This window comes from Neoarius graeffei, chromosome 17 (assembly GCF_027579695.1).
Source record: "Neoarius graeffei isolate fNeoGra1 chromosome 17, fNeoGra1.pri, whole genome shotgun sequence".
NCBI lineage: Eukaryota > Metazoa > Chordata > Actinopteri > Siluriformes > Ariidae > Neoarius > Neoarius graeffei.
In genome coordinates, this window is record NC_083585.1 from 41311979 (window position 1) to 41328334 (window position 16356).

At 39.9% G+C, this 16356-nt stretch overlaps 1 protein-coding gene across 4 annotated transcripts in view; it reads left to right on the top strand.

Annotated features, from left to right (window-relative positions):
• rilp (Rab interacting lysosomal protein) overlaps nucleotides 1-16217 on the top strand; it is a 32027-nt gene extending 15810 nt beyond the window's left edge. For all 4 annotated transcript variants that reach the window (XM_060944224.1, XM_060944225.1, XM_060944226.1 and 1 more), the window contains exons 5-8: nucleotides 7820-7980; nucleotides 9019-9141; nucleotides 9237-9323; nucleotides 13853-16217. In XM_060944224.1, coding sequence (XP_060800207.1) covers nucleotides 7820-7980; nucleotides 9019-9141; nucleotides 9237-9323; nucleotides 13853-13979 — 498 coding nt within the window. In that variant the 3' untranslated portion in view covers nucleotides 13980-16217. The remainder of the gene's footprint in view (nucleotides 1-7819; nucleotides 7981-9018; nucleotides 9142-9236; nucleotides 9324-13852) is intronic.
• The last annotated feature ends 139 nt before the right edge of the window (nucleotides 16218-16356 follow it).

Here is a 16356-nt window from a genome sequence, read left to right on the forward strand (position 1 = left end):
GCATTTATACATTCAATTTATATAGCACCTTTCTAACAGCCAATGTGACATTTCAAGTTCACGACTCAAAGTGACATCATTAACAAAAAACAAAAACAAAAAGGTTTTTAAGTATAAGCATTGTATTACTGTTAAACAGAAATGGGTTTAAATTTCAGAGCAAGTGGTAATGATGGTAATCGGATCAAACCCACTCTGAGTAAATAAATTGAGACATCAAACCCATGGACTAAATACACTATATGGCCAAAAGTATGTGGACACCTGACCATCACGCCCATATGTGTTCGGTGAACATACCGTTCCAGATGTAGTCCCTCTTTTGCTGTTATAACACACAGCAAATTCCCCAGTGTTGAATTAACACCCAGAGTGTTTATATTGGTCCAATTGGACCAATATAAACACTCTGGGTGTTAATTCAACACTGGGGAATTTGCTGTGTAAGTTCCATTCTTCTGGGAAGGCTTTCCACTGCATTTTGGAACATGGCTAGGAGGGTTTGTGTTCATTCATCCACAAGAGTGGTTGGATGAGGAGGCCTGGTGCTCAGTCAGTGTTCCAGTTCATCCCAAAAGTGATCAATATGGTTGAAGTCAGGGCTCTGTACAGGCCATTCAAGTTCTTCCACTCTAACCTTGGCACACCATGTCTTTATGGAGCTTGCTTTGTGCGCAGGGGCATTGTCATGCTGAAACAGGTTTGGGCCTCTTCGTTCCAGTGAAGGGAAATCTTCATACAGTATACAAAGACATTCTGGACAATTGAGTGCTTCCAACTTTGTGCCAACAGTTTAGGAAAGTTGTCCAAATACTTTTGGCTATATAGTGTATAATAGTGTATAATAAAGATGGTAAAGCTCTGGTCTATGCAGTTACACTAACCTAACATATATTGCATTGTTGATAATTCAATCTCTTTGCAGACTCTTTTAGCTCACAAGTGGCTCATTACCATTTTTCTTCATGAAAGTTTATGATGTCATCACTAGTGTTTTTTTTTTTTCCAAACTGTGACTGATATTGCTTCATGAAATCTTTATATTCTAATTAAGAAATTAACACTACCTTTCACTGTATTTTATAAATGGTAAATCAGCAAGGTGCTACAAATGTGCATTGACAAATATAATTTTTTACCATGTTATTAATGTTATTGTCCACGGACTGTCTGTTCTTCATTAAGAAGATTTATTTTTGATTTATTCTGATAGTCACCTCTTCTAATACATTAACCACATAATGTACATCAAAAAGCAGCAGTGCAGTGGATCCTCCTTATCCTGCTACTTCATACATGCAACTCAGAGGCTACGTTTACACTAGACCGTATCTGTCTCGTTTTCTTCGCGGATGCACTGTCCGTTTACATTAACCCCCCTGAAAAAGCGGGGAAATGGGAATCCGCCAGGGTCCACGTATTCAATCTAGATCGTATCAGCTCCGGTGCTGTGTAAACATTGAGAATACGCGAATACGCTGTGCTGAGCTCTAGCTGGCGTCTCATTGGACAACGTCACTGTGACATCCACCTTCCTGATTCGCTGGCGTTGGTCATGTGACGCGACTGCTGAAAAACGGCGCGGACTTCCGCCTTGTATCACCTTTCATTAAAGAGTATAAAAGTATGAAAATACTGCAAATACTGATGCAAATACTGCCCATTGTGTAGTTATGATTGTCTTTAGGCTTGCCATCCTTCCACTTGCAAGTAATAAGTGATATGCGCTGGGATCTCACACACAGCGGCTCAGTCCCGAATCGTGGCTTGTTCACTTCACTCGCGCGCTCTGTGAGCTGCGCAGGGCCGGAGTGCACACCCTCCAGAGGGCACTCGCTGTTCAGGGCGGAGTGATTTGGAGCGCAGGATGCCTGCGGAGCCGAGCGTATCCGCGTATTGGTGTTGCTGTGTGCACGGCTAACGGTTTTAGTGTAAACGCGAATCGTTTTAAGAACGTTAATCTGATGATCCGCTGATTCGACGTAATGTAAACGTAGCCAGAGTTAGTCACAGGACTCGCCTTTCATACCTGCGAACAATGGTGGGTTTCCTAAAAGCCTCTTAATGCTAAAGGCATCTTAACTAGGAGAGAGAGTGTTCATTGTGCGGCTTGCTCTACCATTTAATGATCTTTGTGCTACAATGCTTTTGGGAAACTCGGCACAGCTCAGTTGTGGAAAAGAGGTTTGCATGGAAAAGTTTGATTAAATTACAACTTAAAGGCATTACTTAGATCTAAAAAAAAAAAGTTGTTGTGAGCTGGTGCTCAACATTCACCTAAAAATAGATGAGCTGACTCATTTGTGAGTGACACGTGTGTCTCTGTTTGATATCTAGGTGACAATGCTAATGTTAGTGTTATAATAGACACAACCACAAAATACTGCAATATATTTCATGAAGTTTAGCATACTTTTAAAGTTGAAATATCCATGTTTTTCAGGACATGTAGGCAATTAGGCAGCATTAAAGCACAATAACTGTTTGGTATGCAGCCATGGACGCGTTGTCTCTGTTCAGCTGCTGGTTGCCTTCATGAGTCAGTCTGTGGACCTTAACGTGGCTGGCAAAGTCAAACTTCGTTTCAGTGTCAATGGAGAACTGACTGAGCTCAAGAATTTCTAGTGAATAAAATGAGCAGAACATTCATTAGAACTGAAAACAGGAAAAACATCGATAGCAAAGTGAAAGTACATTGTTCTCTTTACAAGTTTACTTGAGTACGAGTAAAAAGAAATTAGTGAAGTAGCTCTAAGACAGTAAAAATAGTGCAGCATCTAATGTTTGAAACACAACACAAGTGTTATAAAGCAGGTAAATAAATAATTCATGATATCTTGGGGCACATCAAATACACCTACAGTGGTATGCAAAAGTTTGGGCACCCCTGATCAAAATTGCTTTTAGTGTGAACAGTTAAACAAGTTGAAGATGAAATGATCGCCAAAAGGCATAAAGTTAAAGATGACTCATTCCCTTTATATTTAAAGCAAAAACAATTTTTTATTTTCATCTTTTACATTTTCAAAATAACAAAAAAGGAAAAGGGCCCGAAGCAAAAGTTTGGGCACCCTGCATGGTTAGTACCTAGTAACACCTCCTTTGGCAAGTATCACAGCTTGTAAACACTTTTTGTAGCCAGCTAATAATCTTTCAGTTCTTACCTGGGGGATTTTCACACATTCATCCTTGCAGAAGGCTTCCAGTTCTACAAGTTTCTTGGGCTGTCTTGCATGCACTACTCTTTTGAGATCTATCCACAGATTTTCAATGATGTTTAGGTCAGGGGACTGTGAGGGCCAGGGCAAAACCTTCAGCTTGTGCCTCTTGAGGTATTCCATTGTAGATTTTGAGGTGTGTTTTTGGATCATCGTCTTATTGTAGGACCCATCCGCTTTTTAACTTCAACTTTTTTACAGATGGTGTGATGTTTGCTTCCAGATTTTGCTGGTATTTATTCGAATCCATGCTTCCCTCAACCAATGAAATGTGCCCTGTGTCACTGGCTGCAACACGACCCCAAAGCATGATCGATCCACACCCATGCTTCAGAGTTGGAGAGGTGTTCTTTTCCTGGAATTTGGCACCCTTTTTTCTCCAAACATACCTTTGCACATTGTGGCCAAAAAGTTCTATTTTGATTTCATCAGTCCACAGGACTTGTTTCCAAAATGCATCAGGCTTATTTAGATGTTCATTTGCAAACTTCAGACGCTGAATTTTGTGGCTAGGACGCAGTGACGGTTTTCTTCTGATGACTCTCCCATGAAGGTCATATTTGTTCAGGTGTCGCTGCATAGTAGAACAGTGCACCACCACTCCAGGGTCTGCTAAATCTTTCTGAAGGTCTTTTGTAGTCAAAGAGGAGTTTTTATTTGCCTTTCTAGCAATCCAATGAGCAGTTCTTTCAGAAAGTTTTCTTCATCTTTCAGACCTCACCTTGGTCTCCACTGTTTCTGTTAACTGCCATTTCTTAATAACATTACAGTCTGAGGAAACAGCTACCTGAAAACACTTTGCTACGTTCTTGTAGCCTTCTCCTGCTTTGTGAGCATCAATTATTTTATTATTCAGAATGCGAGGGAGTTGCTTAGAGGAGCCCATGGCTGTTGATTTTAGGGACAAGTTTGAGGAGTCAGAGAATTTATACAGCTTTGAAATCTGCATCATCTGACCTTTCCTAATGAAGAATTTGAACAAGCCACAGCTCAATAAGCTAATTAAGGTCTGGAACCTTGGTAAAAGTTACCTGAGAACTCAATGTATTAGGGTGCCCAAACTTTCGCATGGTGTTCCTTTTCTTTTTTCACTCTCCAGTTGTCTCATCTCATCTCATTATCTCTAGCCGCTTTATCCTTCTACAGGGTCGGAGGCAAGCTGGAGCCTATCCCAGCTGACTACGGGCGAAAGGCGGGGTACACCCTGGACAAGTCGCCAGGTCATCACAGGGCTGACACATAGACACAGACAACCATTCACACTCGCATTCACACCTACGGTCAATTTAGAGTCACCGGTTAACCTAACCTGCATGTCTTTGGACTGTGGGGGAAACCGGAGCACCCACTCTCCAGTTGTACAAAACAAAAAATAATACACAAATCTTGCAGAAAATGCTGAAAAGAAATGTGTCATCTTTACCTTCATGCCTTTTGGTGATCAGTTCATCTTCTGCTCACTTAACTATTCACAGTAACAGACATTTTCAGTAAGGGTGCCCAAACTTTTGCATGCCACTGTATATACAGTGCCCTCCATGATTATTGGCAGCCCTTCTAAAGATTAGTAAAAAGGGTTAAAAAAAGATTCACCCTTTGTTGAAAAAATGAAACAAAAACCCACTGAAAAAATGAGACAAAGCCAACCTTTAACTAGACAGGGACACTCTAATGAGTGCAAACCCTGCCTTTTCCCTATTAAAATACATTGGGCGAAAATTTCGAAGTTCTGCCATGACCTTGACCTTTGACCTTTGACCTCCAAAATTTAATGGTTTCCTTCCTGGGTGATTGGCAACACATGTACAAAATTTGGTCCAAATCGATCCATTGGTTCTTGAGATATCTTGCAGACACACAGACAGACAGACAGACAGACAGATACACACACACACAGACTGACGCAGGTGAAAATAATAACCCCTCTGACTACTGTCGGCGGGGTTAATTAAAATAAATTTATCCAGAGAAAAACGAATCCCTCATTAAAATAATTATTTTCAACAAAAACACGTGCCACAATTATTAGCACCCCTGCATTTAATAATTTGTACACCTCCCTTTGCCAGTAAAACAACAGAGTCTTCTCCTATAACATTTTATAAGGTTGGAGATACAGAGCAGGGCATCTGAGACCGTTCCTCTTTACACAATCTCTCCAGATCATCCGGGGTCCTCGGCCCTCTCTTATACACTCTCCTCTTCAGCTCATCCCACAGGTTTTCAATGGGGTTCATGTGTGGGGACTGAGATGGCCAGGGCAGAAGCTTGAGTCTGTGGTCCGCTAACCATTTTTGTGTTGATTTGGACATATGCTTTGGATCATTGTCCTGCTGGAAGATCCAATGAAAACCCAGTTTTAGTTTCCTGACAGAGGCAGCCAGATTTTGATTTAAAACGTCCTGATATTTCATGGAGTCCATGATGCCATGTACCCTTACAAGGTTTCCAGGGCCTTTGGAGGAAAAAACATCACAGAACTTCCACCATATTTTACAGTTGGGATTGGGTTCTTTTCATTATAGCCATCCTTCTTTTTACCCCAAACCTACCTTGAGTGTTTACTGCCAAAAAGCTCCATTTTTTGTTACATTAGACCATAAAACACGGTTCCAGTCAAACTTGTTGTAGCCTTTCACAAACTTCAGGTGCTTATGTTTGTGGTTAACTGACAGAAAAGTCTATTTTTTTCTGACATACCTTCCAAATAATCTGTTGGCATGGAGGTGGAGTCTAATGCCTGTCACCCTCTGCACACCGTCATCAGCAACCAGAGGAGCCTGTTCAGTGACAGAATGCTCCTTCCCAAGTGCAGGACGAACAGACTCAAAAACTCCTTTGTCCCTCACGCCATCAGACTGTACAACTCCTCTCTGGGGGGAGGAGGGGTAACAGGAGGACAGGATGGGAAGGAGCAGCAGCCTAGCCTGACAAAAAGCAATACTGGACAATGTGCAATATAAATGTGCAATACCTCTCCTGCTGGACTTTTTTTTCATATATTTTTAATATATTTGTATATGTAAATACTTCATTTATTCATCTAGAAGTTTCTAAAGACTTAATTTATCTAGTTCTCTCTTTTTTCTATTCTATTCTCTCTTTATCCTATAATGATGCTACTGGAATTTTAATTTCCCTGAGGGAACCCTCCCAAAGGGATCATCTCATCTCATCTCATTATCTCTAGCCGCTTTATCCTGTTCTACAGGGTCGCAGGCAAGCTGGAGCCTATCCCAGCTGACTACGGGCGAAAGGCGGGGTACACCCTGGACAAGTCGCCAGGTCATCACAGGGCTGACACATAGACACAGACAACCATTCACACTCACATTCACACCTACGGTCAATTTAGAGTCACCAGTTAACCTAACCTGCATGTCTTTGGACTGTGGGGGAAACCGGAGCACCCGGAGGAAACCCACGTGGACACGGGGAGAACATGCAAACTCCGCACAGAAAGGCCCTCGCCGGCCACGGGGCTCGAACCCGGGACCTTCTTGCTGTGAGGCGACAGCGCTAACCTACACCACCGTGCAGCCCCCAAAGGGATCAATAAAGTTCTAATCTAATCTAATCTAATGGTGGTTTTGGAGACTTGGTAACCCCAAGATTTTACTTTTTCTTGTAATTCACCAACAGTGATGCTTGGGGATTTGTTTTTATTTTTTGCCTTTCTTACGATCCTCCTTATTGTACGTGGGGGCAAAATAAACTTGGGTCCTCTTCCAGGCAAATTTGTAACAGTTCCAGTTGGTGTGCACTTTTTTTATTAAATTATTGCTCTAACAGTAGAAATGGACGTTTTCAGGCAAGTGATTATTTTTTTATAACCATTCCCTGACTTATGAAGGTCAACACACTTTTCCCTCATTTGGTTTGTGTTTTCTCTTATCTTTTCCATATAGATGCATGACTCAGGGAATTTGACCTCTGTGTATCACCTCATATTTCTCCCCCAGTTAATCAGGAAGTCCTGTATTACAGCTTGAAAGTTCCTATACACTCTAATCAACCACAAACTGTACAATTTAAATGGGAAACATGTTTCAATTACATGGTGTAATTGAAGCATGTAACCCCTTTGGACACAAGGAAAAATGCTGTGGAACTTCATGTGTACAATTATACACATTATATCCGAAGGGGATAATTTCCGGGCGTGCCAAAAAGAGTGGCACATGCGTTTTTGTTGAAAATAATTATTTTTTTGATGAGGGATTTGTTTTTCTCTGAATACATTTATTTAAATTAAAGGTTGGATTTTTCTCATTTTTTTTTTCAGTGCGAGATGAAGCAACTTCACCAAAAGGTGGATTCCCCCCCCCCCCCCCCCCCCCCCCCCCCCAAACCCTTAGTTACTAATCTTTAAAAGGGGTGCCAGTAATTATGGAGAGCACTGTATAGAGTCAGTCCAGGCTCGGATGATGTTAGGGATCGTTTCGGTGTAATCATTGCCAAGTCAGCTGACATGAATTAGTCACATATTATGAAAACATTGCTGTATCATTCTACTACAGACTTGCTGTCTTTCATGTACGCAGTGTACAGTGGTTTGAACGTTAAAATCCAACACTGTTTATTGTCTCTTCTTATTGCAGAACAGTCCAGCCCTTGACATGACTTATAAGATGATCATTGACCTGCGGGACCCGAATAGGCCGTGTTTCACAAAACAGGAAGTGCGAGACATTTTATTTGAGAGGAATGAGTTAAAGGCCAATCTCTTCCTGGTGCAAGAAGAGCTCACCTTCTACCAGCGGTGAGAGAGAGAGATGCTAGCACACACTAATTCTATAGATAATAAAATGTTTGATCAAAAATATATATATTTTGGTATTGACCTGAATGTTTCTGGTGTGTGGGTTATTTTAATTAAGTACTGACAGGAAGTTCATCAAATTAGTTAACTTTAGTAAAAGCTTTAGCATGTTTTGGTTTACATTCAATTGAAATTTAGTAGATTTTTAGAGATATTTTTATTTTATTTATATATAATTTAGTTCTAAGGACAGATTAAAGGGTGTTGCATTATTTTTCTGATCTTGAAATAGTTAAAACACGTTTGCGATAATCAATAATGAACTAAAATTAAATGTAGATTTAGAAAATAAACAGAACCGCACCTCACAGTGTTGTTATTATTACCTGAGTAAGACAGCATCATGAAAATAATTCTGCTAGACACCAGTTTTCACAGTAATATATAATGTTGTACGAATATTCCAACATGTGCAACAAAACAAAAACATTAAAAAATAATTTTCATCAGTCTACTTGTTCGTTTTGGACACAGCATTTCTAATTTTAGGTTACAAAGATGGGCATAAGTTCCTCATGCATTTGTTTAATTGCATTATAATAGAGTATGTTTTAGTATCATTTTAACATTTTAGTGTCATATTTTACGTAACACTGCATCATTCAGAAACTATGAATATTATAATATTATTTTATTTGGGTGCATGAAAATGTTTTCTCTAGTCTTGGGTTAAACTTCCATTCACTATAAATACACTAGCATCCCGCTGACATGTTACTGTTTTTTACACAAGACAGCCAGATCAACAAAGATAAATATATGTTCTGGGCAATTTTTTAATCTTTTCAAAGGTAATTCACTTTGCATTTGTGCAACTGGATTGAACTCTTTGTGTGAAAGTGATTTGTTTAAATGGACACACAAAGCACAATGCATGTCTGTATTATGACTTCTCTACATTTGTACACCTCTTTAATCAGTCGGCTCTCTGTTACTTATGAGACATTAACTGGAATCCTCATGTGTGTGAAATTACAGGGAGATCCTGAATGATGAGAGATGTCCTGGCTTCTTACTGGAAGCAGTGCGTGGCGCTATAAAGAAACAGAGGACCGTCATTAAGGCCAAAATGCTGGGTATACCAGAGGAGGAATGCAGCAGGTAGAACAGAAACTGAGTCATAATAAGAGTCTTTTTTTGTGACATTCTGCAGTTACTGTGATGTGATTTTCAACATTTGTATTTGTATCCCACAGTGATGAAGAGAAAGGACCGTTGTTTGAGAAGAGAAAGGGTGAAGACTGCCCTGACAGCAGAACTCCAGAATCACGCATCAGAACCCTGTAAGTTACTCATCTACCTGCGATTAAACACTAAGAATAGTGTCTTAACCCCTTCAATGCCCTTGGATGAGTCACGTACGTCATGAAATCTTTTACCGCTGTGCCTTATGGCGTACGCTACTCGTCATAAACACCTCCTTTTATGTACCTTACATGGCACGTTACTTTTATTTCACAGTGGCACATATGAATTACAGTCAATGCCCAAAACATTCTTCCGTCATAAGGCACAGCAGTAAAAAAGTCCATGATGTACGGTACATGACTCGTCCAAGGACATCGAAGGGGTTAATAAGCGTTGTCATTTGAACTACCGGTGGAAACACGAGTTGGTTTTGAGAGATCAGTGGACACTGACTGTAGAAAAATGGCTTTCATTTTTACCAACACTCTGAAAATGACAGCGTAGATCAGTATGTGAACCTGTAACACCGCCTGAACAACATATCATGCTGCATTCTCATGTGAAAGCACTTTACACACCAAAATTCTGAATGGTATATCAACTCTTATTTGGGCTGCATGATTATTTTATTCAATAATCAAAAATTATTCAGCCAATTTAAGAAGAAAATAGTATTGTTGTGCTTGATCATTTTATCAGTTTACACATAGAGGCAGGTTTTTACACTCTTTGTACTAATATTTTCGGTTAAACTTATACCAGAGGGTTCAAGTTCCATACTCTAGAATTAGAAAATCAGTGAACTGAGAAATATTTGTGACTTCAGTTTGTTGTTGAAAAAAAAAATCGTAAAATCTAACCAGCAAAGGCTGATCTGGATCACTCTATTTACAGTGGAGTAGCAAACAACATATAATTGTCTTACAGTTAATACAACCCCGATTCCAAAAAAGTTGGGACAAAGTACAAATTGTAAATAAAAACGGAATGCAATGATGTGGAAGTTTCAAAATTCAATATTTTATTCAGAATAGAACATAGATGACATATCAAATGTTTAAACTGAGAAAATGTATCATTTAAAGAGAAAAATGAGGTGATTTTAAATTTCATGACAACAACACATCTCAAAAAAGTTGGGACAAGGCCATGTTTACCACTGTGAGACATCCCCTTTTCTCTTTACAACAGTCTGTAAACGTCTGGGGACTGAGGAGACAAGTTGCTCAAGTTTAGGGATAGGAATGTTAACCCATTCTTGTCCAATGTAGGATTCTAGTTGCTCAACTGTCTTAGGTCTTTTTTGTCGTATCTTCCGTTTTATGATGCGCCAAATGTTTTCTATGGGTGAAAGATCTGGACTGCAGGCTGGCCAGTTCAGTACCCGGACCCTTCTTCTACGCAGCCATGATGCTGTAATTGATGCAGTATGTGGTTTGGCATTGTCATGTTGGAAAATGCAAGGTCTTCCCTGAAAGAGACGTCGTCTGGATGGGAGCATATGTTGCTCTAGAACCTGGATATACCTTTCAGCATTGATGGTGTCTTTCCAGATGTGTCAGCTGCCCATGCCACACGCACTAATGCAACCCCATACCATCAGAGATGCAGGCTTCTGAACTGAGCGCTGATAACAACTTGGGTCGTCCTTCTCCTCTTTAGTCCGAATGACACGGCGTCCCTGATTTCCATAAAGAACTTCAAATTTTGATTCGTCTGACCACAGAACAGTTTTCCACTTTGCCACAGTCCATTTTAAATGAGCCTTGGCCCAGAGAAGACGTCTGCACTTCTGGATCATGTTTAGATACGGCTTCTTCTTTGAACTATAGAGTTTTAGCTGGCAACAGCGGATGGCACGGTGAATTGTGTTCACAGATAATGTTCTCTGGAAATATTCCTGAGCCCATTTTGTGATTTCCAGTACAGAAGCATGCCTGTATGTGATGCAGTGCCGTCTAAGGGCCCGAAGATCACGGGCACTCAGTATGGCTTTCCGGCCTTGACCCTTACGCACAGAGATTCTTCCAGATTCTCTGAATCTTTTGATGATATTATGTACTGTAGATGATGATATGTTCAAACTCTTTGCAATTTTACACTGTCGAACTCCTTTCTGATATTGCTCCACTATTTGTCGGCGCAGAATTAGGGGGATTGGTGATCCTCTTCCCATCTTTACTTCTGAGAGCCGCTGCCACTCCAAGAAGCTCTTTTTATCCCCAGTCATGTTAATGACCTATTGCCAATTGACCTAATGAGTTGCAATTTGGTCCTCCAGCTGTTCCTTTTTTGTACCTTTAACTTTTCCAGCCTCTTATTGCCCCTGTCCCAACTTTTTTGAGATGTGTTGCTGTCATGAAATTTCAAATGAGCCAATATTTGGCATGAAATTTCAAAATGTCTCACTTTCAACATTTGATATGTTGTCTATGTTCTATTGTGAATACAATATCAGTTTTTGAGATTTGTAAATTATTGCATTCCGTTTTTATTTACAATTTGTACTTTGTCCCAACTTTTTTGGAATCGGGGTTGTATAATATTATGTAGTACAAATCTAGGCTTACACACTGAAAAAAAAATTCACTGAATGTACTTAATTCAAATCTGTATACCGGTATATAGTACCAGTCAAAAGTTTGTACACCTCCACTCATTCATAGGTTTTTCTGTATTTTGACTAGTTTCTACATTGTAGAACAATACTCAAAACTATGAAATAACATATGGAACATATATGGAATTATGTGGGAAACAAAAAAAGTGTAAAATAACCCTCCAAAAACAAAATATGTTTCATATTTTAGATTCTTCAAAGTAGCCACCGTTTACCTTGATGACGCTTTACACACTATTGGCATTATCTTAATCAGCTTCATGAGGTAGTCACCTGGAATGCTTTTCAATTAACAGGTGCCTCGTCAAAAGTTAATTAGTGCAATTTCTTGACGATTTAATGCGTTTGAGATCAAACAGCAAACAGTAAATAATAAAAATACAGTAAACAACAACAACTTTTATTCATCACATGCTTGTGAAATTCCTCTCTGCATTTAACCCATCTGAAACAGTGAACACACACATGAGCAATGAGCACACACACATACATACCCAGAGCAGTGGGCAGCCATGCTAACAGCGCCTGGGGAGCAGTTGGGAATTAGGTGCCTCACTCAACCTAACCACATGTCTTTGGACTGTGGGGGAAACCAGAACACCCAGAGGAAACCCACGCAGACATGGGGAGAACATGCAAACTCCACACAGAAAGCCCCTCGCCAGCCGCTGGGCTCGAACCCAGAACCTTCTTGCTGTGAGGCGACTGTGCTAACCACTTACACCACCGTGCTGCCCTATTCCGATAGCCCTGTTCCACAACTGTAGTAATCCATAATATGTCAAGAACCGCTCAACTAAGTAAAGAGAAACGACATCCATCATTACTTTAAGATATGAAGTGACTTTTATTAATAAATAAAAATAAAGAAAAAATATTGAATTAGAAGGTGTGTCCAAACTTTTGACTGGTACTGTATAATCTTACAGTAACTGTTTCACCAAACAAGTGCATTTGATTGTATTAAAACACCAATTAAGAAACCCATTGGAATACAAGCATGGATGCTGAAACAGTCCTTAAATACAAATAATTATTTAATTACCTAGCAGTGTGATATCGTCAAACATATCTTTCACCTTGTATATTGATAAATATGGCAAATATATCAAAAATATCAAGTTAAAACATGTGAATGTGAACAAAACACAAAACAGCCAATTTTCTAACTTTAGCTAGTCTTACCAGTATCAGAGTAATTATAGAGTAATTAAAGTATATTCTAGAATAATTAGTATGTGTGGAAGGAAGATAAACATCATCAGCTGATTTGCAGCTGGGCGAAACACTGTGGGTGTTCATTTTGTCTCATCTCATTATCTGTAGCTGCTTTATCCTGTTCTACAGGGTCGCAGACAAGCTGGAGCCTATCCCAGCTGACTACGGGGGAAAGGCGGGGTACACCCTGGACAAGTCGCCAGGTCATCACAGGGCTGAGACATAGACACAGACAACCATTCACACTCACATTCACACCTACGGTCAATTTAGAGTCACCAGTTAACCTAACCTGCATGTCTTTGGACTGTGGGGGAAACCGGAGCACCCGGAGGAAACCCACGCGGACACGGGGAGAACATGCAAACTCCACACAGAAAGGCCCTCGTCGGCCACGGGGCTTGAACCCGGACCTTCTTGCTGTGAGGCGACAGCGCTAACCACTACACCACTGTGCCACCCTGTTCATTTACTGAAGTGTTAATTCAACACTGATGATTTTACTGTATAATAATATGGGCAAAAACAACTGGGGTAGATTTGAATTTATTGCATATACTTGCTGTAAACTCCTGAAGTGAATGTCTGTAGATGTGAACAAAATGTTCTTCCCTCTTTTTCGAAAGACAATCTGTAGGTCATTTCCTTTGACTGAAGGTCTCTTATCTCATGTTGACAGTATGAAAAGTTTTATTTTAAACTGTATTTGTGCTCGGAGGAAATTCCTCTCCCTCACTCTGACCTCATTACTGATTAAAGTTGTGTGTTTTCTGCCTGCTCTCTCAGCTTTGGCTACCTGAGCCGCTCGGGCAGTGATCGGAGTAGTCATCAGATCAACAGTTCTGCATGGGAAATCATCAACGCAGACGGGCCCGTACCTGAAGTAGAGAATGGACGTGGAGGCTCTCACTGAGAACCGAAGCACAGCATTAAGTTTTTCCCCATTCACAGCACCAGCGAAGAGTGTGGACCTAACCAACTAAATAAAAACATATGCACAGAGCTGTATAGCTCAACAGGCTAAACATTAAACATAAACAAGCAAATTAGTTAAGGGTTAATGTTGTTTTGTGCCAAAAGGCTGTAATTTCAGACCCCAGAGCTGCTGGACTGATATAGCTCGTCCCCAGTATTTTAACTTTTTAGGATCAATGTACAGACGCTCTGACTGAGCTTCCTTCCAAGTTATTCTAAGAAAATGGAGAAAAGAAGAGAATATAGATCATACAATAATCAGTAATAATAACTACGTTTGTCTCAGAAATGGTGTTTATTAATCAAACATAAAAAGAAAGCACTGGAAATTAGCAACAATGTTTTATTTTGTGTACTAAACATCTGTATGGGCGGCACGGTGGTGTAGTGGTTAGTGCTGTCGCCTCACAGCAAGAAGGTCCGGGTTCGAGCCCCGTGGCCGGCGAGGGCCTTTCTGTGTGGAGTTTGCATGTTCTCCCCGTGTCCACGTGGGTTTCCTCCGGGTGCTCCGGTTTCCCCCACAGTCCAAAGACATGCAGGTTAGGTTAACTGGTGACTCTAAATTGACCGTAGGTGTGAATGTGAGTGTGAATGGTTGTCTGTGTCTATGTGTCAGCCCTGTGATGACCTGGCGACTTGTCCAGGGTGTACCCCGCCTTTCACCCGTAGTCAGCTGGGATAGGCTCCAGCTTGCCTGCGACCCTGTAGAACAGGATAAAGTGGCTAGAGATAATGAGATGAGAGAAACATCTGAATTTGTAACTGATAGTGTACTTTTATTTTAGTGTTAATATGATATACACAATAAATGTATATGAGGAAACAACATTAGTGTTATACAAGAGCTTAATGTGTTATGTGTGTGTGTTTTCTTGTATGATCTTTAAAGCCAAAGATGCCAGCTTATAACAGAACCATCAGCAAAGATAATCACCCTGGTACTCTTTGCTGCCAGCAGGGGGCATTTCAGTGTTTTATTTTTTGGTGTTAATTTTCAGCTAATTCATAGGACAATTGGTTTGTGTTTGTGAAATGTCTTTGCTTGAAGATGGTGTTATTTTAATGTTTTTTTTAATTTAATGTCTGGAATAGTAAATCACTAATTTGTATAATTATATATAATGCTTTTAACCATTCGTGTTCAGACTCGATAGCTTTCTTTAAACAAATTTAATTCTTTTAGTTTATGAGGCATTTTGTTGAAATGGTCTTTGCATTTAACTGCAGTAGAACCTGGATAAAAGATAAGCTTATATAAAGGATAGCTTTCATCCTTAAAATTTTGTATGAAAGCAGTTTGCCAGCTTATATGTATTGATCACTGGTTAGGTGAAGAACCTGCTGGTTAAAAGACCTAAACGTTTGTTGGAAGGCTAAAGAGTTTCAGAAAAGTGAGGTTTACTGAGTACATTGGAGAAGATTTGTGTGATATAATTGAAAGGAAGCCTCCCTTTTCTTTAGGTACAATCAGACAGAATAGTCTGGTGTTCAGAAACAAAGATGCCAAGACTACACTACCGTTCAAAAGTTTGGGGTCACTTTGAAATTTCCTTATTTTTGAAAGAAAAGCACTGTTCTTTTCAATGAAGATCACTTTAAACTAATCAGAAATCCACTCTATACATTGCTAATGTGGTAAATGACTATTCTAGCTGCAAATGTCTGGTTTTTGGTGCAATATCTCCATAGGTGTATAGAGGCCCATTTCCAGCAACTCTCACTCCAGTGTTCTAATGGTACAATGTGTTTGCTCATTGCCTCAGAAGGCTAATGGATGATTAGAAAACCCTTGTACAATCATGTTAGCACAGCTGAAAACAGTTGAGCTCTTTAGAGAAGCTATAAAACTGACCTTCCTTTGAGCAGATTGAGTTTCTGGAGCATCACATTTGTGGGGTCGATTAAATGCTCAAAATGGCCAGAAAAATGTCTCGACTATATTTTCTATTCATTTGACAACTTCTGGTGGGAAATAAAAGTGTGACTTTTCATGGAAAACACAAAATTGTCTGGGTGACCCCAAACTTTTGAACGGTAGTGTACCTCTGTCCTGTCAGAGGTATATCAGTTTAAACATACTTCAGCACTTATCATTTGCTCAGATTATTTTTGTATGCATATGTATAATACATGTCTTTGAGATATAAATTGAATAAATCTTTCATAACTGATTGCAGCCTTGTGTTGGAACTTCCTTTTTTTTATTCTGTTCTTGCCTTGTGTTGATTTATAATCCTGACTACATAGTGAAAGGGTGTGTAGACATCTGGTGTGCTCACCCCCATACAAGAAAAAAAAAATGCTCCTCTTCTCAG